The sequence below is a fragment of the Argopecten irradians genome, chromosome 2 (assembly GCF_041381155.1).
Source record: "Argopecten irradians isolate NY chromosome 2, Ai_NY, whole genome shotgun sequence".
Lineage (NCBI taxonomy): Eukaryota > Metazoa > Mollusca > Bivalvia > Pectinida > Pectinidae > Argopecten > Argopecten irradians.
This window is the reverse complement of record NC_091135.1, coordinates 15,062,376-15,087,378: the sequence shown is the minus strand read 5'-3', so window position 1 is coordinate 15,087,378 and position 25,003 is coordinate 15,062,376. Positions and strand designations below refer to the sequence as shown.

The 25,003-nt window shown below is 35.3% G+C and overlaps 1 protein-coding gene across 1 annotated transcript in view; it reads left to right on the top strand.

The window, feature by feature from the left end:
* LOC138316456 (receptor-type tyrosine-protein phosphatase N2-like) overlaps positions 1-25,003 on the top strand; it is a 117,751-nt gene that overhangs the window by 66,939 nt on the left and 25,809 nt on the right. The window contains exons 4-5 of the mRNA XM_069258151.1: positions 12,513-12,701; positions 16,595-16,725. Of these exons, the coding sequence (XP_069114252.1) occupies positions 12,513-12,701; positions 16,595-16,725 (320 nt within the window). The remainder of the gene's footprint in view (positions 1-12,512; positions 12,702-16,594; positions 16,726-25,003) is intronic.

Genomic DNA, 25,003 nt, shown 5'->3' with positions numbered 1-25,003 from the left:
AAGAGTAAATTACAATTTTCAATAAAAGTTTTTTTTTCTGACACATTAAATTAATATGAATATAAACAAAGATTAAATTAATCTACAGTCTTTAGAAACAATGCTGGAGACTCTATACGGGACAGATTATAAATTATTTACAAATTAATTGAATGGAATTTTTAACTGTTTTCTGTGTGTCACAAATTCATGTGTCTTCTTATTTTTGTGTCATAGACTTCTGTGTTTTTAATGTGCCCCAAAGTCAGGTGACTTTTAATTTGTGTCACAAATGCAAGTGCCTTTGTGTGTGTGTTATATATATACAGTATATATATATAGATCACAAACTCATGTGTCTTTTATATAGACAGTAAGTGTCCTAGAGTGTTGGTATCAACATGTATTTAACCTCCCATTTTCTAACTAGACTAATTTACTTTCCTGGGGCATGAATCTCATCATATATGCATAACTAAATATCGTTCAAAAGTCACATTTGATGAAATTGATTTTTGAGCCCATGACTTGATGATGTTTAGATACAATGTGTGTACCACTGGGCAGGGCTATTATAACCTCGGTTTCATTACTGCAATTGATTTGAACCAGCATAGAAAACAAAAAATTCAATATCTATTATTTTAATGATATCCACAGGCTAAATACTACATCATATATTATGCAGTTTAAAGTTACCCTTCCATACTGAAAATCCCCGTTTTTATAATCACCATAGCAACCATGTCCAAATGCCCCAAAGTCAAGATGTCAGACTAGTGTTATGAATGAGAAAAAGATTCCGATGATTTTTTGTCATCTACAGTGATAATATATAAACTATTACAATAAAGGACTTAATATGAGAAGTTTTAAATCAGATTTTTTGAGGCAGATTGCGGAGTCTCCTAAATATTTTGCGGAGCTGTATAAAGACCCCCTGCATAATAAGACCACTTTCTTAGGGTCCCAAATGGAACTTTATGGCACAATTTGACCTGTGTAGAAAGACCAGCTGGCTATAAAGGCCTATTTTTTTCTTGTCCCTTTATGGGTCTTTATAGGCAGGTCCTAACCAATACAGTGTTGAACTTTGACCTACAGACACTTGTATTACTGGTGATTAAGTTAGAACTTCAAATTTTCACTAACTTGATGATTCTATTGCTTGTAAATCCAAGAATTCTATCTCAGCAAGTTTCAATTTACCACCATTTTTTCGATAAAATAAAAGATTAGAATCGTTTTTGAATTGACATTCAACATGTTTCAACAACATCCAAACCCCTCTTCATTAGAATCAATAGTGTTCAGCACTACATTAAAACTTTCCAATTCCATGGTGTTTCAAAAACAAATTGGAAAGTTTAATTCTCTTGTAAACTAATGAGTGTTCTAATTTTAGCCTGGGTTGGTACTAATTGTAGCAGCGGGGCTGTGGGTTACCAAATCCCTTGTGTGTGCAGACACTGAATATATGATAGTCGTTGTCAGGGAGTTCTTGTTGAAGTCAGAAGATTCCATACTTTGTCACAGTTACAAGTAGAACTAGTGGGAATATTGAAGATTGAATATTAAATTGTGTTACAAGACAATTCACTTATTTTTATACATTCATAGAACACAACTTTGACTTCCTGTCAATGTTTGTAAAATTTGCATTACCAGAATTCTTCACCATTTTAGAATTTATATTTTTTTCAAAAATTATGTAACATATTTTTAAAATCATTTATTGAACTTGTCTTGGAGGATTGTTTATGTAACTGTACATAAAAGTGAACTTTATGAAAGAGAAAGGAGTAACTGCTAAATTTCTCAGATCTGGTCACATGGGAATGACAGTAAATATGGACTTAGCACATCATATAAGGGCTGAAGGCTCAGTGAACACCTGTCTGGTCATGTGACCTAATGAGTTACCCAATGGGAGCAGACAGACAGACAGTTAAGGTTCAGTTGTTGTGACAGTTAAATTAACCGTCCATCAAATTGTTGTATTGATTTGGTCAAATGGACATGTAGATTCAAGCTGATGTCACCTCAGCAAGCTCGCCATAAGTCTCAAGATACACTCAGCCACACTCTGGTCAAAGCTCTGGTGACTAGAGGATTTATCCACACTTTTCAAACGCTCAGATGAAGTTGATTTGATCGATTATACATTGCTAAAGCTGATTCTGTTGTATAGTCGTGGTGTGATGTCACATGACGAGTTTACCCATAATACCCTGTATATCGGTAGGGTTCCCGTGCCGGAGAGCTGTACCTGATATAATTAGAGTGCTATTAGTGTAGAGATTTCAGTTGAGAAGAGTCTCCCCTTCCACATTAGAGCCAGGCTGTGCCAATATTTACATGTCACCCGAATCCGATTACATTGTGATGATGGCTGCCAAGTATTAAAAGGAATTTGTATCTCTTAGAAGCAATCGTAACAGAGAACAGTTGGACTGCCATACATTCTGATTACACCAAAGTTGGCCCTCCTACCATACAATGTCACCCTCACTAACGTTCTGTCTATCTGCATCATGTGGAAATCTCAGGCCCAGATTTAGTCTTCATATTCTGTTAAAAGAATGAAAATGACCAAAAGGCATTATATATTTAGAACATGTTGTAGCATAATTTGTCTTAGAGTGATTTTTGAATAAATTTGAAAAGGTAAATGCTGGTTAGACTGAGAGAAAAAAGAGAAGAAAAAAGCAAAAAATAACAAGACAACAATAGCATTATAAATTTATATATATTCAGAATTGTCACTGAAATTCCAAGCATGGAAAGATTGGCTGAAATGGTGTATATTTCAGTAGATCTTGTTCTTATTTACACAATGCAATTTAATTGGCTGTTTCTTGTTTTGCAATGCTTTTCACAATTATTACAAATCCAGTAGCAATTTTAGACTTACTGTTTCAAAACATCAGAAAACTTGGATGAGCCAGTCTTTAGGATGGACATATTTATATCTTAAGTTATGGGAAGGTAATTTGGTTTAAAGATTTCTACTAAGAGAGGTTGTCAAATTGTTGTACAAGTGTAATCTGTATGGAAAAGTGGATTTATACAAAAATCAGAAACCTAATCTTGGCATTGTCAGAAAATAAATCCTCTATCAGGCTTAACACAAATGTGATATTTTTTTTCATTTTTCCTGATTTGATAACAATTCAAAATGAAACCTATATTCCCTGAAGTGGTGCTTGCAGAATACTTTACAAGAGTCGCATATCAGTCGGAGCTTTTGTTGTTCTAATAAGGAAATTCGGATGCATTTGAAAAGACTTTTTTTTTCAAATTTTAAATATAAGCTGTCATCACCATGTCCTGTGAGTTGTGCTGAGAAGTATTGAGTTTTCTTGAAAAGCTTAAATCCTGGGAAAGTCTTGTCAGATCTGTCAAAGTAAGGAAATCCCGGAGGAAAATCAAGTTAAAGTTATTTTTATCATACATCATTAAAATCAAATTTTCATAAACACTTTAAAACTAAATAATTCCTCTAATGCAAAATCTATTTGAAAATTTTAAGAAGAAGCTCTAGTTGGTCAAACCTTTTATAATGTGAAATTTGAACACTCAGTGTTATTCTTGAGAAGCTGAGAAATATTGATTTTGCTGGAGTTGAAATAAACCAGTCTGAGATGCTATTTCCCGACTCAGGTTCAACATAGCTGCTGTTTCCGTAGCTACACACACAGCTACCTGCAATCCATCCTGTATTAAAACGATAACCTTTATTTGAAACATAAAAGATATTATTCTCATTTTAGGTTTTAAGCAGTTTGTAATTTCATTAATTGAAAAAAAGATCTGTTGAGATGAACAGCAAAATGCAAAATTTCAAGTTTGAAAAATAAAGCAGATTAAGTTTGAGGCTTTGCAGCATTATTATTTGAGGCTTTGCAGCATTATTTGATCTTAATTATTTAAGGCTTGTTTAACATGTATTTTATAATATAATACATTTATCTCATCAGTCTATTAACCATACATTTTTAACAAATATTTTAAAACTGATTTTGTTTTTGGTAAAATTCACCAAAGATACCATGACACCTTTAGCTCTAATTCCCAGATAATACCCCATTGTTGCTCCTTCTATATTTGATAGTATTATTACACAAAAATTTATTACAATAAACCAGTTCTACAACCTCGCATTACTATTTCTAGAACTTCACAAAAAATAATACTTCTAGAATCTCACATTACTCTTTCTGGAACACAATTAAACAAAATTGTTTTATAATTTTCGTGAACACTCAAGAATTATTCTAAAACGTTCAGTAGGTTCCTGATTCCAAAACTTTGTCTTATTTTTGATTTATAGATACAATCCAAGTCTAAAATATGAAAGAATCATCTGAATATATAATAAGTTTGAATGCTCCTCTGTTGTCTAAAGGATGTCAAAAGTTGATTTCAGAGTAATATTCATTTCCTAATGAAAATAGGTTTGGTATATACTACAATTACCATACTCATGAATTAGGCTTAATATGCATTCAATTATCCATGGCCTAAAAATCTGTATTAAATCCTGAATAAGTATTTACATTCACGCATTAATGTACAGTCTGTGTGGATACATTTAGTCATAACTAAGGCTTTAGATTGAGAGGTTTACAAGGTAGGAGCCAGACTTCATCATAAACTAGAGTTTAGGCCAGCTTCCTTTCACTGGGTCCTAGTAGGGCTTCCTGTGGTGATCTACAGCTGATAACTGACCAGTGACTCCTATACTAGGATTATACTGTTGATAACTGACCAGTGACTCCTATACTAGGATTATACTGTTGATAACTGACCAGTGACTCCTATACTAGGATTATACTGTTGATAACTGACCAGTGACTCCTATACTAGGATTATACTGTTGATAACTGACCAGTGACTCCTATACTAGGATTATACTGTTGATAACTGACCAGTGACTCCTATACTAGGATGTTGGGTTTTCTATAGTCTATACATCCAATAAAGTGTTCTTCACCCGAGCTGTCAATATAACTTCTGATAAACTTTGACTGCATGTATTCTCTGACCATTCTTTTTATGGCCTCATTGGAGGGTCTTGAGTTAATGTATATTTGTATATCATCTCCTTATGACACCAAAACAAAGCCATGTAATTATGCTTATCTTATGACTTCTCACTTCCATACTGTTGTCCTGCTTATTAACTGAATGCGAAGGTTTATGTTTTAATAACTGAAGTTGCATGGCAGTTACATCAATGAATATATATATATATGACCTATCTTGATGTTTTATACATCATCATTCTGAGCCAGTTGAGTATGAATTTGACCTTCAGTTAGCCAGTTGAGTATATAAATTTGACCTTCAGGTAGCCAGTTGAGTATAAGTTTGATCTTCAATTAGCCAGTTGAGTACAAATTTGACCTTCAGGTAGCCAGTTGAGTATAAATTTGACCTTCAATTAGCCAGTTTAGTATAAATTTGACCTTCAGTTAGCCAGTTGAGTATAAATTTGACCTTCAGAGCCATTCCAGTATAAATCTGACCTTCAAAGTTAGTCAAGTATAAGTCTGACCTTCAGAGCCATTAATTTAAAGTATAAGTCTGACCTTAGGAGTCAGTCAAGTATAAGTCTGGCCTTCAGAGCCATTCAAGTATAAATCTGACCTTCAGTCTGTCAGTAGTAATTAATCTGACTTTTGCTTTAAATGTTAGCAGACAAGGTCACTTGTGGTGGTGACACATTGATAGATGTCCAGTCAATACCAGCTAGAGCAAGCTTCTTCAATTTGGCTGAAAAAAACACAGGTTCAACTACCCTTTGACGTTTCTCAGTGTCTTAAAATTGTAAATATCATTTTCTATTATAAAGGAAGGTATGATATCCTCTTCAAATCCAATTTGTTCAATTCTCAATTAATCTTCAATCTAGTATAGAGGTTCTGTGCTAGCTGCTATGATCAAAACTTAAAAACCCAATTTGTAATTTTGCATTGAAGTTTTACTATGAGGTAGACAAGGTCTGTTGACATGCAGTGTATGTAAATGTTGTGTGGATAACTTTAAGAATTACAGGCTATAGTCCAAGGAAATGGTTTATGGTTGTAAGCCCATGATGTTATTTGGATCCCCAATTCATTTTATTTTACCCTAGTTCACTACCTCTGCATACCAAGCTAATCACTGGAGCCTAAAACACATATAGACCATCTAGTTCATAGAAGATGAAGTCACAGCTTTACATTTAATAAATCATAAAACATGCTGTCATTGGATAGAATTATATCTGAGGGGGATTTGTTGGACTAGTCCATCATCCCTAGTACCCCTGGGGAAGCCCTGTCAGCAACACAGAATCTGTGTACAGTGTACTGGCTTTATATCGCCAGTCTTGAATCTCTATTGGTGAGGCCATCAACATTACAAAAAAATCTTAAATTAAATCGCAAATTGAATTTATAACTTAAAATCCAGATAAATCCTATTCCAAAAAAAAACCCTTTAAAACCCTTCTCAGCAAATGAATTATTTCACGGAAACTGTGAGCCTAAAACTACAAAAATCCTCAAGTTTTTTCACATAATTTGTTTTTGTATCCATTTTTCTACACTGAGGCTTCTCCATACCGCATCAATCTGATTAAAGCCAGTGTAGGATTAGACTAGGCTTGCCTCTACAGAACACCAGCCTCTTGTGCCAGCCACCTCGTCCTTACTAATGGACTTTTCTCTATCACCGCTCCTCAAAGCTCCTCTAAATTGCAAATGACAGTAGCCCAAGGGTTCAGCCTGCATCCTGAGAATATTAAACATGTCCTTTGCCGAGCTTAGTATTCAAACATGGCTGTGAGTCTAAGATCTTAAGGAACATCTAAATCGGGTGAGCAAAATGGGGAGTTGATGAAAGAGGGAGGTTTAAGTGGAAGCAGGGAAGGTAATTGGCTATTGTAGAATTAGGGCTGTTGTTCGGCCTTTCTGTTAGGGGACAGCTATGGCTAGAATAGATTTGGATCTATTCACAGGAACAATAGACATTCAGGCCAAGTCAAATTAGTAATATGTTGTAAGGTACAGAGAGGAACATTAGATTTTCAGACTGGGCCACATCAGCAATGGGTTGGAAGAAACAAACTAAAATATATAGACATACAGACTGGAACAAAAGATGTTCTTTAGGCCAGGGCAACTCAGCAGTGTGTTGTACAAAACTAAAATATAGACAGACAAGAGTTCTTTAGGCAACTGCAGTGTGTTGTACAAACTAAATATAGACAAAACTGGATGATTTCTTTAGGCCAGGTCAACTCAGCAGTGTGTTGTACAAACTAAAATATAGACAGACAAGTCACTGGAACAAAAGATGTTCTTTAGGCCAGGTCAACTCAGCAGTGTGTTGTACAAACTAAAATATAGACAGACAGACTGGAAAAAAAGATGTTCTTTAGGCCAGGTCAACTCAGCAGTGTGTTGTACAAACTAAAATATAGACAGAACAGAGTCTGGAACAAAAGATGTTCTTTAGGCCAGGTCAACTCAGCAGTGTGTTGTACAAACTAAAATATAGACAGACAGTCACTGGAACAAAAGATGTTCTTTAGGCCAGGTCAACTCAGCAGTGTGTTGTACAAACTAAAATATAGACAGACAGACTGGAGCAAAAGATGTTCTTTAGGCCAGGTCAACTCAGCAGTGTGTTGTACAAACTAAAATATAGACAGACAAGTCACTGGAACAAAAGATGTTCTTTAGGCCAGGTCAACTCAGCAGTGTGTTGTACAAACTAAAATATAGACAGACAGACTGGAGCAAAAGATGTTCTTTAGGCCAGGTCAACTCAGCAGTGTGTTGTACAAACTAAAATATAGACAGACAGTCACTGGAACAAAAGATGTTCTTTAGGCCAGGTCAACTCAGCAGTGTGTTGTACAAACTAAAATATAGACAGACAAGTCACTGGAACAAAAGATGTTCTTTAGGCCAGGTCAACTCAGCAATGTGTTGTACAAACTAAAATATAGACAGACAAGTCACTGGAACAAAAGATGTTCTTTAGGCCAGGTCAACTCAGCAGTGTGTTGTACAAACTAAAATATAGACAGACAGTCACTGGAACAAAAGATGTTCTTTAGGCCAGGTCAACTCAGCAGTGTGTTGTACAAACTAAAATATAGACAGACAAGTCACTGGAACAAAAGATGTTCTTTAGACATCTTAGGCCTGGTCAACTCAGCAGTGTGTTGTACAAACTAAAATATAGACAGACAGACTGGAGCAAAAGATGTTCTTTAGGCCAGGTCAACTCAGCAGTGTGTTGTACAAACTAAAATATAGACAGACAAGTCACTGGAACAAAAGATGTTCTTTAGGCCAGGTCAACTCAGCAGTGTGTTGTACAAACTAAAATATAGACAGACAGACTGGAGCAAAAGATGTTCTTTAGGCCAGGTCAACTCAGCAGTGTGTTGTACAAACTAAAATATAGACAGACAAGTCACTGGAACAAAAGATGTTCTTTAGGCCAGGTCAACTCAGCAATGTGTTGTACAAACTAAAATATAGACAGACAAGTCACTGGAACAAAAGATGTTCTTTAGGCCAGGTCAACTCAGCAATGTGTTGTACAAACTAAAATATAGACAGACAAGTCACTGGAACAAAAGATGTTCTTTAGGCCAGGTCAACTCAGCAATGTGTTGTACAAACTAAAATATAGACAGACAAGTCACTGGAACAAAAGATGTTCTTTAGGCCAGGTCAACTCAGCAGTGTGTTGTACAAACTAAAATATAGACAGACAAGTCACTGGAACAAAAGATGTTCTTTAGGCCAGGTCAACTCAGCAGTGTGTTGTACAAACTAAAATATAGACAGACAGACTGGAACAAAAGATGTTCTTTAGGCCAGGTCAACTCAGCAGTGTGTTGTACAAACTAAAATATAGACAGACAAGTCACTGGAACAAAAGATGTTCTTTAGGCCCTGGTCAACTCAGCAGTGTGTTGTACAAACTAAAATATAGACAGACAGACTGGAGCAAAAGATGTTCTTTAGGCCAGGTCAACTCAGCAGTGTGTTGTACAAACTAAAATATAGACATACAGACTGGAACAAAAGATGTTCTTTAGGCCAGGTCAACTCAGCAGTGTGTTGTACAAACTAAAATATAGACAGACAGACTGGAGCAAAAGATGTTCTTTAGGCCAGGTCAACTCAGCAGTGTGTTGTACAAACTAAAATATAGACAGACAGACTGGAGCAAAAGATGTTCTTTAGGCCAGGTCAACTCAGCAGTGTGTTGTACAAACTAAAATATAGACAGACAGACTGGAGCAAAAGATGTTCTTTAGGCCAGGTCAACTCAGCAGTGTGTTGTACAAACTAAAATATAGACAGACAGTCACTGGAACAAAAGATGTTCTTTAGGCCAGGTCAACTCAGCAGTGTGTTGTACAAACTAAAATATAGACAGACAGACTGGAGCAAAAGATGTTCTTTAGGCCAGGTCAACTCAGCAGTGTGTTGTACAAACTAAAATATAGACAGACAGACTGGAGCAAAAGATGTTCTTTAGGCCAGGTCAACTCAGCAGTGTGTTGTACAAACTAAAATATAGACAGACAGACTGGAGCAAAAGATGTTCTTTAGGCCCTGGTCAACTCAGCAGTGTGTTGTACAAACTAAAATAACAAACTAAAATATAGACAAAACAGTCTGGAACAAAAGATGTTCTTTAGGCCAGGTCAACTCAGCAGTGTGTTGAAAGATAAATACCAGAATAATAAACATTTAGGTCAGAACAAAAAAATGTATTGGAAATTTTATATTCAGGCCTGGCAAATAATGTATTAAAGCCTATAATTAGCAAAATCTATGTATGGAAAACATAATATAAGTCATGTACAACAGTATGTAATTTTGTGTTCAGACAATTCCACCAAATGTAACTGCCAACCAGTTTACAAAGCAGAACTCCATATATCTTTGGTCTCAATTGGCCTTTATTCTACAAGACCCTTACTTTGCTTGTCTTAATTAGACAATTTCACACACAATTTACTTGGCTTGGCCTGACTTCGATTTGTCCTGCTGTCATCACCACATGACAGTTAATGAGGACATGGCCCAAGTTTCCTGACCATCAGCTATCATCATGTGATGGCTGGACTGTCATCAACTAAATAAAAGGCAATTGAATAACTTTATTGATTTCACAGTTTCTTTTGTTAATGGATGATTTCTGTGGTCCACCATGGAAGTGTATAGTTTCTCAGCATTACTAGGGGATTGACCACTGCTATTGGTGTTAGTTTCCTGTTTCTTAATTCTAAAAAATGTAGTTTAGTTATGCTCTCATTTTTTGATAGTTTGAATTGAAGGATAATCTCGACAAGTTAGAAGTCTGAATTTTAGTTTCTGGTTGTTAATTAACTTTTTGCAATTCCAATCAAATCTTTGTCTTTTTCTTTACATAAGCATTGCAAATTTACCCTAGCAGTATATGTACTAAACATTAATTGATTGAGCCTAGTTTCAGAAGGATCATCTTATCCAATTAAGAGATGAAAGTTGAGGTTCCACCTCATTAACAGCCATAATCACAAAATTGTTGTGTACACGGCCACACATTTGTATATTAGATCTCTGTCACCAAAATGTTTGTGGTACGGATCGTGGCTCTCAGGCAAATTAACAGTCGTTGATCTGGACTTGATTCCAAAATAGAAGGAGATGAATTAAATGATCTTTTAGGATAATTTCAATCGGAATAGACCCATTTTCATTTTCCAGTTAAGTACTGCAGCTTTCAATAAAAATGTCCATTTCCTGTGCGATAATCAATGAATATTTTCGCTGAAAGTACAGTGTATTTACCCCGGCATGCTGATCAATGACTGTCGTGATGGGGCTCCGAGCGGTGGTATGATCGGACAGATAAAGGCCCTGAAAGTGTTACACTGTAAATAGGAGATGTGTGGTTGTATTGTAGATGATTAGACAATGAGAGCTCATAAATACAGGAGGGTGTTCACACTACTGCAGGAGTGCCGATGGTATTTTGATGAGGCTGATCGATACAAAATACTTTTTTTTTACGATCTAGACTCTAAATCTGGCCTGATCAGGCTAGCGATTACACAGAATGTTTTCTCACAGCGTTTATGGCATGTGATTGGTATATGTGATTCGGCTACACAATTAACATAAGGTTTAATATTGACTGTTTGTGGGAGGGAGATCAGACGAAATTGAAAGGGGCAGTGTTAATTATGGCTGCTATAAAAATGAAGATTGTAAGTAAAACACTATACCTGTGGCAGGTTAGACATGCTATTTCTGTCAGGAAGTAAAATAAATTGTCACAGAAAGATTAACCTGTTCAGACCTACATTTTTTTTTTCAATGAAATGTGACGGCCTTGTGGGATATATGATAAAATGTAGAACATTCTCTGTATTTGAGATGTATAACTTTCACTACACAGCTAACTGGGTGGGTCAGTATTACCAAAAATCAATTTTGTCTTATGAAGAACATTTGAAACCAGACTTCATGGCAAGATTAGGCAACATTTTTGGCTAAAACAACTAGCTGTAAATTTTGAGTCCACCAATCCCAGATGATGCTAAGAAAGGTTTTTGTCATTGTAGATTTACTAAACCGAGACCTTGAGGCCAGATGTTAATTGTAACTCACAAAAATCTCTAGTGTCACTATTGCATCATGTCACCATGGAAACACAATGATATTAAAAATCCTGGATAAATGTTAAATTGTCACAGTACATAGTTGAGAGTTATTGTTGTGACTTTGGACTGCCATAATGACACCTTCACACTATACAGTAAGGCAGGACCATGAGGGGAGTGATGTCATGTATGATTACCGATTACATGTTGGTTTTGTTTAGTACAAAGAGTCAGCCATCAGAGGAGTAAAGAGTTACAATGACTAGTGCTAGTTTCCTCATTTATACGACCCCTAATTGCTTCATGGCTCTCCAGAGGATCAATTCGAATGGCTCAGTCCATATTTTCCTCAATCATTTTAACACAATGCAGCCAACTCGAATCCGATCTCAAAGGCATGATAAAAAATGTCTGCCATGAGAAAGTGAATGCTTTATGCTGCAGCCATTATAACTGCTCGACAGAGCTGTGATATTCACAAGATCACTAAGATACGGTAATTTAACGCATCAAATTCCACAGCTTTACATGCTAATCATACTTTATTGTGAGATAATTGTATTTCAATCTTTTTATTTTGCAGGGATGTTGAATTCTCGATTTTTATAAATTACTGACATGACAGAACTAGATTAGTAAAATGATGCTTTGCTGAAAGGAAATAGAATGAATTCCAAAGTTTTTAGATTTTTATACAAATAGAGCTTTATTTTGTTCAAAAGTTTCTTTAACAACAAATACTTCATTATGTAAAAATTACTTTATTTACTGTATTTGTTTTTATAGGAAAGGCTTAGTGTTGTTGATCAAGCACTATATAGATCTATTATTTCTATTAAAAATGTTTATTGTATATTTTCAGAACCAAGTTGAGGTGAAGCCCCCAGATGACCGATACTTTGTGTTGACCTTTGTCCTGTGTGGCTGTATTGCTGGAATATTACTGGCCGTAGTAGTCATCTATCTCATACGCCGTTACAGTAAATCAAAGGAAAAACTTGCTCAGCTGTCCGCCAATGGGGATAACACAGAGGCATCGAAGGACTACCAGGTGAGTTTACCTGTGTACAGGTATATAGTGATCTGGGGAGATAATTCAGAGGTTTTGAGGACTACGAGGTGAGTTTACCTATGTACAGGTATATAGTGATCAGGGGAGATAATACAGAGGTTCTAAGGACTACCAGGTGAGTTAACCTATGTACAGGTATATAGTGATCAGGGGAGATAATACAGAGGACTACCATGTGAGTTTACCTGTGTACAGGTATATAGTGATCAGGGGAGATAATACATGGGACTATCAGGTGAGTTTACCTGTGTACAGGTATATAGTGATCAGGGGAGATAATACAGAGGTTCTGAGGACTACCAGGTGAGTTTACCTATGTACAGGTATATAGTGATCAGGGAAGATAATACAGAGGTTCTAAGGACTACCAGGTGAGTTTACCTATGTACAGGTATATAGTAATCAGAGGAGATAATACAGAGGTTCTAAGGACTACCAGGTGAGTTTACCTATGTACAGGTATATAGTGATCAAGTGAGATAATACAGAGGACTACCAGGTAAGTTTACCTGTGTACAGGCATATAGTGATCAGGGGAGATAATACACGGAACTATCAGGTGAGTTTACCTGTGTACAAGTATATAGTGATCAGGGGAGATAATACAGAGGTTATGAGAACTACCAGGTGAGTTTACCTATGTACAGGTATATATTGATCAGGGGAGATAATACAGAGGTTCTGAGGACTACCAGGTGAGTTTACCTATGTACAGGTATATAGTGATCAGGGGAGATAATACAGAGGTTCTAAGGACTACCAGGTGAGTTAACCTATGTACAGGTATATAGTGATCAGGGGAGATAATACATGGGACTATCAGATAGTTTACCTGTGTACAGGTATATAGTGATCAGGGGAGATAATACATGGGACTACCAGGTGAGTTTACCTATGTACAGGTATATATTGATCAGGGGAGATAATACAGAGGTTCTGAGGACTACCAGGTGAGTTTACCTATGTACAGGTATATAGTGATCAGGGGAGATAATACAGAGGTTCTAAGGACTACCAGGTGAGTTAACCTATGTACAGGTATATAGTGATCAGGGGAGATAATACATGGGACTACCAGGTGAGTTTACCTGTGTACAGGTATATAGTGATCAGGAGAGATAATACATGGGACTACCAGGTGAGTTTACCTGTGTACAGGTATATAGTGATCAGAGAAGATAATGTAGGGGATCTGAGGACTACCAGGTGAGTTTACCTGTGTACAGGTATATAGTGCTCAGGGGTAATAATATAGGTTCTGAGGACTACCAGGTGAGTTTACCTGTGTTCAGGTATATAGTGATCAGGGGGGATAATACAGAGGTTCTGAGGACTTTCAAGTGATTTTACCTGTGTACAGGTATATAGTGATCAGGGGAGATAATACAGAGGTCCTGAGGACTACCAGGTAAGTTTACCTGTGTACAGGTATATAGTGATCAGGGGAGATAATACAGAGGACTATCAGGTGAGTTTACCTGTGTACAGGTATATACCTGTGTACAGGTATTTAGTGATCAGGGGAGATAACACAGAGGTTCTGAGGACTACCCGGTGAGATTACATGTGTACAGGTATATAGTGAACAGGGGAGATAATACAGAGGTTCTGAGGACTTTCAAATGATTTTACCTGTGTACAGGTATATAGTGATCAGGGGAGATAATACAGAGGTTCTGAGGACTACCAGGTAAGTTTACCTGTGTACAGGTATATAGTGATCAGAGGAGATAATACAGAGGTTCTGAGGACTACCAGGTGAGTTTACCTGTGTACAGGTATATAGTGATCAGGGGAGATAATACAGAGGTTATGAGGACTACCAGGTGAGTTTACCTGTGTACAGGTATATAGTGATCAGGGGAGATAACACAGAGGTTCTGAGGACTATCAGATGAGTTTACCTGTGTACAGGTATATAGTGATCAGGGGAGATAATACAGAGGACTACCAGGTGAGTTTACCTGTGTACAGGTATATAGTGATCAGGGGAGATAATACAGAGGTTCTGAGGACTATCAGGTTAGTTTACCTGTGTACAGGTATATAGTTCATAACAGGGTTTGAGGAATACCTGTGTACAGGTATATAGTTATCAGGGGTGATAATACAGAGAACTATAAGGCGAGTTTACCTGTGTACAGGTATACTGTGTACAGGTATATAGTGATCAGGGGAGATAATACAGAGGTTCTGAGGACTACCAGGTGAGTTTACCTGTGTACAGGTATATAGTGATCAGGGGAGATAACACAGAGGTTCTGAGGACTATCAGATGAGTTTACCTGTGTACAGGTATATAGTGATCAGGGGAGATAATACAGAGGGTGTTCAGGTGAGTTTACCTGTGTACAGGTATATAGTGATCAGGGGAGATAATATAGGGGATCTGAGGACTACCAGTTTTAAAAGTGTAGTCTAGAATACTACAGTTAGTTTAAGGGAATCTTTAAATCCTGGAGAATTTCAATAGTGACAGATTTGAGTGATTTTTTGAAAGGAAAAAAAATAAGAGCACACTGTTTATTAAGGCTGTACTCACACTGTAGAATTAGTTGTTTAATCTCACATGATCAGTCTTCTTGTAAAATAATTAGGTTGTAACACAGAAAATTGTTTTGTTGCTGTGTCGAGTACACATCCATTAACTGAAATGTCACGTTTCAGTTGCATTGCAGGGCACCTTACACATGACTGCAGTGCACGAAATCTTTATAAAAACAGATTTTAAAAAATTATCCTCCAAGAAATTGAGATTTCATGAAGGATTTTGTTTCACTTTGAATAAATGCAATTACTTGTTCTTGTTCTGCAATGAGAATTGATCAGAGACTAACTTGGCCATGATTAAATGGTCTGTAGTTTCACATGTGTGTATGGTTCCTAATGTCTCCGAGTTGGAAGCTACGGGCTCACAGAACAAATGGGCAGGATGGTTGAGTGGTCTGATGGAGGTTGTCGAGCAGATCGTGTATGTCTCTGGTATGAACACCTCACATGCAATCCTGTGCCACATCATAAAACATGGCTGACTCGTGTGCACCAGTTCATTACTCTTCATTCCATGAGAAGAATCAACGGTCTGCAGGTTCTCATGACAGAATCACGTGATCCACACAAAAGTTACTCACTTTTACCTAGAAAATTGTTGAGTTTCTTTGGGTTGATAAATACATAAAGTATGTCGTTGCCATGGAATAAAATATGAAAAAACAAATATCAAAACAAATCTGCCTTCCCATGCGCTTTCACAGCTACTGCTTCTCTTCAGGGGGATGTTTCACCTAAAGAGTAGCGGTATTTGAGAAAATGTTAGGCAAGACAGATTTGTTTTGATATTTGCTTTTTTTCATATATTCACTTCAGTGTAAAGAGGCTTCATTGTTCTATGAATTGATTCACAACGTGGTCAAGTACAATTTACCGTCGATTAGTCCCTTCTACTTGACGGTATATTGTACTTTACACAGGTCGTTTTAGGACCTCCAAACTGCCGTATTAAACTATATTATTTGCAAATATATGTAAAGACAAGAAAAAATACAAACATATATAAAATGTGGTAGAAGCATAATTATATATCAGGAATACACTGATTTATACACATATTACTGTGTAAGTTATCTATGGTAGAATTTGTTGTGAGGAGAATGGTATAGAGAGGAAAATAGATTTAGGAAGTGATGAACTAATTCATGACTGTAATGTTATCATGTAACAGTAGACTGAGTAGAAAACCAGGCTTAATGGCCCTGAATTGTTACTGTGTACAATATATCCATATAAAATTCATTGAGAAGCGAATATTTCTCTTTCCAATAAGTATCTGACACCTTGCCTCGACTACATTGTCACACATTTCTGTCCCATAGGATCTGTGCCGCCAGCGAATGCAAGGCAAGTCGTCAGAGAAACCGGAGCCTCTTCATGCAGCATCACGTATTGGAAGTGTCTCTGAGTCTCAAGTCAGAAGTCCGTCAAGCCGGAGCAGCACATCGTCATGGTAAGGCTGTGGTTACCATAGTTATTTAGCATCAGTTGAAAACAGCAGAAAACTTCTTGTAACAGGAAGAGATCATGTGATATATGTTGGAACATAAAAGCAAATGCAAAATATTAATTAGGCAGTCTAGCTATATACAGAGGTGGTTGCTAAGTTTTACTGGTGTATTAGAAAAAGCACTGAATAAGAAAAATCCCAACCCACTATATCTAAAACTGATGTGTCAACATGTATCTATTACAAATCCTCTTTCCTAGTTTTTCAGCATTCTTTGTGTATATGTAAAGATAATTTTGATCAGGGGAAACTTTTTGCACATAATAAGGCAGCAGTAAGTTGTCATAGTTTGTATTGATTTAATATGACCATTCAGGACATTTGTCCAGCTGACTCGGACTCCACTATTGGACAGAGTCTCCAGCGAACATACAAACCAGCTATATGTAAGACTGGACACTGAAGTTTTAATTCAGCAATATATATAAACCAACTTATGTTGGACTAGCTTTTAGTTCAACATTATCTATAAACCAGCTAGGTATAAGTCTGGACACTGAAGTTTTAGTTCAACATTATGTATAAACCAGCTAGGGTAAGACTGGACACTGAAGTTATAGTTCAACATTATGTATAAACCAGCTAGGGTAAGTCTGGACACTGAAGTTTTAGTTCAACATTACGTATAAACCAGCTAGGGTAAGACTGGAGAATGAAGTTTTAGTTCAACATTATGTATAAACCAGATAGGGTAAGACTAGACACTGAAGTTTTAGTTCAACATTATGTATAAACAGCTAGGTAAGACTGGACACTGAAGTTTTAGTTCAACATTATGTATAAACAAGCTAGGGTAAGACTGGACACTGAAGTTTTAGTTCAACATTATGTATAAACCAGCTAGGGTAAGACTGGACACTGAAGTTTTAGTTCAACATTATGTATAAACAAGCTAGGGTAAGACTGGACACTGAAGTTTTAATTCAACATTATGTATAAACAGCTAGGGTAAGACGACTATGACACTGAAGTTTTAATTAGTTCAACATTATGTATAAACCAGCTAGGGTAAGACTAGACACTGAAGTTTTAGTTCAACATTATGTATAAACAAGCTAGGGTAAGACTGGACACTGAAGTTTTAGTTCAACATTATGTATAAACAAGCTAGGGTAAGACTGGACACTGAAGTTTTAGTTCAACATTATGTATAAACAAGCTAGGGTAAGACTGGACACTGAAGTTTTAGTTCAACATTATGTATAAACCAGCTAGGGTAAGACTGGTTACTGAAGTTTTAATTCAACCAACTAATGTTGGACTAGCTTTTAGTTCAACATTATGTATAAACCAGCTAGGGTAAGTCTGGACACTGAAGTTTTAGTTCAACATTATGTATAAACCAGCTAGGGTAAGACTGGAGAATGAAGTTTTAGTTCAACATTATGTATAAACCAGCTAGGGTAAGACTGGACACTGAAGTTTTAGTTCAACATTATGTATAAACCAGCTAGGGTAAGACTGGACACTGAAGTTTTAGTTCAACATTATGTATAAACCAACTAGGGTAAGACTGGACACTGAAGTTTTAGTTCAACAACATTATGTATAAACCAGCTAGGGTAAGACTGGACACTGAAGTTTTAATTCAACCAACTAATGTTGGACTAGCTTATAGTTCAACATTATGTATAAACCAGCTAGGGTAAGACTGGAGAATGAAGTTTTAGTTCAACATTATGTATGAACCAGTTAGGGTAAAACTGAAGAATGAAGTTTTAGTTCAACATTATGTATGAACCAGTTAGGGTAAAACTGAAGAATGAAGTTTTAGTTCAACATTATGTATGAACCAGTTAGTGTTAGACTGAAGAATGAAGTTTTAGTTCAACATTATGTATGAACAAGCAAGTTTATGGACTTGAGTAGGAGCCTTTTGGTATAACTGTCAATGATGTTGAGGAGACATTTATCCTCTGAGTTACCTGTATAATGCTACACATTTTACTTTGTATATCTGTCTCTAGCAATTTAGTACGATATCATAAACCTTGTCTTTAATTTCTTTTTTGTCTTTAACCATGCTATCCATCTGTTTACAAACTTGTTTCAGTAAAGCATTGGTAAATCCCCTTCCAGGGGATTAACTGTGTGTTAACTCCTTTCTTAGATTCAAAGCTTGAGGACACATAACGCAGGTTGACATTGGTCCAGAGCTAGAAGTAATTATAGGTTGATGTGATGGGCCACACAACACACAGTCACTAACCCTACATAGAAACACACCAACCAACCTAAAGTCTAATTCAGTACAGCTCATCATTGTCTCGTGATTTCTTATAAATCGTCACTATTTTACAGAGTACAATACTAATTGATTCAACAGGATGCTGGAATGAACTTCATAAGAAAGAAATTAAAGAACTTTTGATTTTGTAAAATGTGTTTGATGTAAAAATTGCATTAATCAGTGGTAATGGCTTGAGGAAATATTGTGATGATTGAGATCAAGCGTTCATTTGATGTAATATGCGAGGTATTCATCACTGAGATGAGGGGATATATTTGGAATACATTATTGACATGTTTAGGGTGGAACTATAGCCTCCAGTTGATACAACATAGACCTAGAAGGGAGAGATCAGCTGGGAAAGAGACCATCTCATTATAAACATCATTATAGTTACAATCTGTTGTTCTCATAAAGAAAACGAAACTCTCAGGGACTATCTGGCTGTGAGTGTTCTGTTGAAATATCAACAAATGTTTGTGTCACAGAGTATGATTGGACAAGATCCAATACTTCTACACCAATGATTGGACAATTTGAATTTCTTCATTGCAATGGCCATCAATATGGTAGGGCACCATTGATTGGACAATTTGAAATTATACCTTTACATAAATATGGTACAGCACCATTGATTGGACAATTTAAAATGATACCTTTTGATTAATATGGTACAGCACCATTGATTGGACAAATTAAAATGATACCTTTTGATTAATATGATTGGACAATTTGAAAGATTATTTTTGAACCCAAATGGCACAGCATGGTTGATTAAACATTCCCAATGTCATTCAATTTTAGGTAAGATTTTGGTTTTAAATACTTTTTAAATTTAAATTTATTTTATTTGCTAAAGGCATTGTTGTGTGGTAAGCAGTTGTGTTAGAGATTACTTATCCAAATCAGAAAATGACCTTAGCTTGCTGTACAGTTTTACTGTTACCACTCAGTTGCCAACTTTAGTACAAAGCTTCCCAGTGATCAAGATCTAACATATCATTTTGCCAATGATTACAGCGCCATCAGACCCACAATCCCCCTGCGGGCTTTTTGCCGTCAAGTTTTCATATTTATTTCCGAGATTTCTTTACACATCCAATTAAGACATTTCTTGCGTTCTGTATTACTGGAGGGAATGAAATGGGAATCTTGTAACTCCTGTCCTTATATATACAGCTCACCCTGAGGGGATCAAACAGAAATATTTCACTCCTGTCTTTAATTGCAGTGCACTGATTGTTTTTTCTCAGAGGCACACGATTTCTAATAGATTTCTAAAGGATGTGTAGTACTGTCATGGACACCTGCTACACTGGCTGGATGTGATCACTCTAACAACATATTGGCTCAAGTCTGTTAAACATTGTTACAATGACACAAATATCTTATTACACCAAAAACATTGGTAACACCACAAATAACTGGTTACAGCAAAAATATTTGGTTATGGCACAAATATCTTATTACACAAAACAATTCTTGGTTACAGCACAAATAACTAGTTACAGCAAAAATATTTGATTATGGCACAAATATCTTATTACACCAAAAACATTGGTAACAGCACAAATAACTAGTTACAGCAAAAATATTTGGTTATGGCACAAATATCTTATTACACAAAACAATTCTTGGTAACAGCACAAATAACTAGTTAAAGCAAAAATATTTGGTTGTGACACAAATATCTTATTACACAAAACAATTCTTGGTTACAGCAAAAATAACTAGTTACAGCAAAATATTTGGTTATGACACAAATGTCTTATTACACAAAACAATTCTTGGTAACAGCACAAATAACTAGTTAAAGCAAAAATATTTGGTTGTGACACAAATATCTTATTACACAAAACAATTCTTGGTTACAGCACAAATAACTAGTTACAGCAAAATGTTTGGTTATGACACAAATGTCTTATTACACCAAACAACTCTTGGTAACAGCACAAGTAACTAGTTACAGCAAAAATATTTGGTTGTGACACAAATATCTTATTACACAAAACAATTCTTGGTTACAGCAAAAATAACTAGTTACAGCAAAATTTTTGGTTATGACACAAATGTCTTATTACACAAAACATTCTTGGTAACAGCACCAATAACTAGTTAAAGCAAAAATATTTGGTTGTGACACAAATATCTTATTACACAAAACAATTCTTGGTTACAGCACAAATAACTAGTTACAGCAAAAATATTTGGTGAAGACACAAATATCTTATTACACAAAATAATTCTTGGTTACAGCTTAAATAACTAGTTACAGCAAATATATTTGGTGAAGACACAAATATCTTATTACACCAAACAATTCTTGGTAACAGCACAAATAACTAGTTACAGCAAAATGTTTGGTTATGACACAAATATCTTATTACACAAAACATTCTTGGTAACAGCACAAATAACTAGATACAGCAAATATATTTGGTTATAACACAAGTATCTGGTTGCTTTTAACAAAGTTATCAGGTTATGATACAAATATCTGATTACAGTGAAAAGATTGTTTCTGTGTGATACAGTTACGTGTTACAGTTACATTTCCAACTGGAACCAAACATCTGTATATAACTTGTAACATTGTGTAGTCACACTACCCTAGCTGATATGTTCAGAGGTGTCAGTTCTTTTGCAATCCTTGTATACATGCATTTCTTTGGCTATCTGGATAAAAATTTAAGTGTATAGTTCTTTCTTTGTAAGTCTCTCATTGGAATAGCATGTTCATGAATGTGGAATAATTTTCTGAAATATAAATATTATTCCAGTAATCATTTAAGTAATCTGATTGTTTGACAAAGAGAACAGTATATTGGAAGACAAAGATGGAGACCATAGTAGTCAGGTGGTTTTACAGTGTCAATAGAAATCAGATCTGGGATTACCCTAGAATCACTCCACAAAGACAATTGCTCCTCTATGGTCAAATGATGGATTCTCCTTGAATCCTGGAATTAGATTCACAGAATCCTGGAGGGACTTTTATTAAAGGAAGATGGAGTCATTTTAATGTCATTAGGCGCCATACATCATCAGATGGTATGTTGTGACTGTTGTGGCATCACTATAATGTCTGCCATGTCACCTGGTTGTCACCCAGAGTTCCCTAGCATAAATCATCACACATCCAATTAGTCTCCAGTGTGTCAAGTCAGGATACTCATAGTTCATGTTTTAATGCAGTATTTCAAGGTTCCATTTCAAGGTCAAACCTTGATGTTTAGGTTTATTGTACACATAAATCAAGGATTTAAATCTCGATCTAACACATTACAAGGTCAGTCAAGGTCAAACACATTTTGAGATCAGATATAAATCTCATGAAAAGCATCGAAATCTAGATACAGTTTTATGTCTCCTCTTCAAATTGTCATACATGTAAGAATTGTGTATAATGATTATCTCTTCAAGGTCAAATCTGGCAAACTTTTATTCCATATTTCTTTAAAAATTTCAGTATATCCTCAGAAATCCTTTATAACATACGTAATGTGTAAATTAAATTGCATATCTGCCAGATTTTGATTTTGTCAAATATTTTTGAAGATAAATCAAAATTGAATTGTTAATTTTGATTTTGAAGTAAAAATTCAATTGGTAATAAGAAGCATTTGTATAAGTGAAACACTAAATCTTTTAAGTTAACTTTTTTCTTATCTTTTCTTAGTTCTAGATATTGTAATTATAACAATTTATAAAATGGGTTGTTCTAAGACTGAGAGATAATTGAAAACATTGTGAATTTGATTTTAATTACACTTGATTTAGTTGTTAACCAATAAAATTTGAGTTTTCTTAACTTTAAATTCTTTATTTTCATCATATATATATATATCAGTGTCCTGATCTATCTCGTAACAGTTATGACATGAAACAAACAGAAGAATATCTGGTAAAACTGTTTATCTGTTAGAATTCTCCGGTAGACAAATTATGTTGTTATGTGTAGAAGATTAAGTAAAGCAGACGGTCTTTTTTCAGTACAAATCGTGGATGCAGCGTCGCATGCATGACTCATGACAGTACGTAAATGTGTGCCGATCAATCGCCCCTGCATGTCTGTCACGTCTCATACATGGCGGTGTTACAGGAATATGGTTTAGGCTTTTCACTGCATACATTTTGACAGATTCACCAATCTTTGATTATCATAAATTTCTCAAATTTATGTAGATTAAAGCTTGCAGTTTTGATACTGGAATCATACAGTATTAATAAAATATTTCCTCTCTGATTGATTTTTTTTGTAAATTTTTGAGAAAAACAAAATGTGCGTTTTACAAAAACAGACATGTAATTAATAGTATAAAAACATTACGATTATAATGAATAGAAAAAACTTTTCACAGATGTATCAAAAGATTAGGCATTACAGCTATTTTGGGTTTTGTGTAGAGCTAACCACTGTTTATCTAATGGATTCACCAACACATTTTATCAGATTAAATTTGATTATGCAAAGATGTGAACAACATTTTTATCAGCAAATAAAACATGAAAGTTGAAGAAATGTTTTCACAAAAATCCACCTAAGCCTTATAGTCTTGCACTTTTCTGAGGGACCTCTCTGTCGTGCACTTTAAGGCATTTATAGTACAGTTATATAGTTATATGCACTGAACATTTAAGTAAAAAATAACCCATTGGAAGGATGCCTGCATAGAACTGTAGAGATACATAGATATCAAATGTGTTCTGTTTTAATCAAAATACATATATATTAAAAAAATGTTCAGTATACATCGGATGAAGATTGGTATCTGGATACAATTGTGGATTATTCATTGAATGTCTTAAGGAAGATAACTCTTCTAAAGTTAGAAAACTCCATTAAAAAGACAAATGAAAAGGAGATAAAGGATTTCTTAATCTTATTTATAATGGACTATTATGTAGGGGAGATAATCATTTTACTAAACACTAGATGCAAGGGAGATAATCATATATTCTACTATATCACCTTGATTGTCAGTAAACCACAGATTACCACAGAGAGGTCATGTGATTTCCAGTTTCTCTTACTTGATTAAAACTCTTAACTCATATAGACCTTTTTTCTCAAAAGTAGCTTTTCTGGTTTGAAGATCAAAGGTCAAGGTCACTCATCCTAAGAATTGGGAAAAAAAATATTGCTTCTGTGCAAACTCAAATTGCAGATGACACATTAAACCTCCATGGAATGTTTTTAAGGAATTGTTTTATACAAGGAAGATTTTTAGAATTAAGTATTCACTGATGAAGGAAAGCTATTTGTTGGATTTAGTGTTTGATACCAAGGGATAATGCCTTTTCTGAGAAATTGACAATGTAAGCTATACTCACCTGGTTTACCTATGGTAAAGAAATGCTTTTTTTTTCTTGAAGTATTGTATGATTAATTTGTAGAAAGGGTTTATTCAACTGTAGCAACAGTCTGAAACAAACACTGCATTGTCTCAAATAAAGAAGCTCTTTAATTTAACTTTTTCCTCCTGAAGCTATTAAAGAGAAAACCAATCTCGACTTTATATGAAACAGTAATGGCGGTGATTGGAGGAGCTGCAGATTCAATATCAGCCTTGTGATTAAAGGCTGAGCTGGTCGACCAGTAGAAGGCTTCTGATCAATGCCTGGACATTAAACCAGTAGACATTCTCGCATCCCTCCCAGCTATATCAACTACCGATTCTAATCTCATCACCATTATCTTTCCTTCTATGTCCTTTTTGTCCAGCTTTCTATCTTCTTATATTATTCATCTAACATTTGATTTCAGTTCTATGAGATCCTTTTTTCATTTCTTGGCTGATATTTTGCCTTTTGAGATCTGTTGATCTCAATCAATTTTAGCTGTTTTTGATGCATAGAAAGATTAAAAAGATTGGGGTTTTTTTTATTTGTAATTTTGTAAAGCATTTTCAAAAGTTACCCAAAACATTAGAACCCTAGCAGAGTCTTGGCTTCTCAAAATCTTCAAATTTGTGAAATCTTTTAATGATC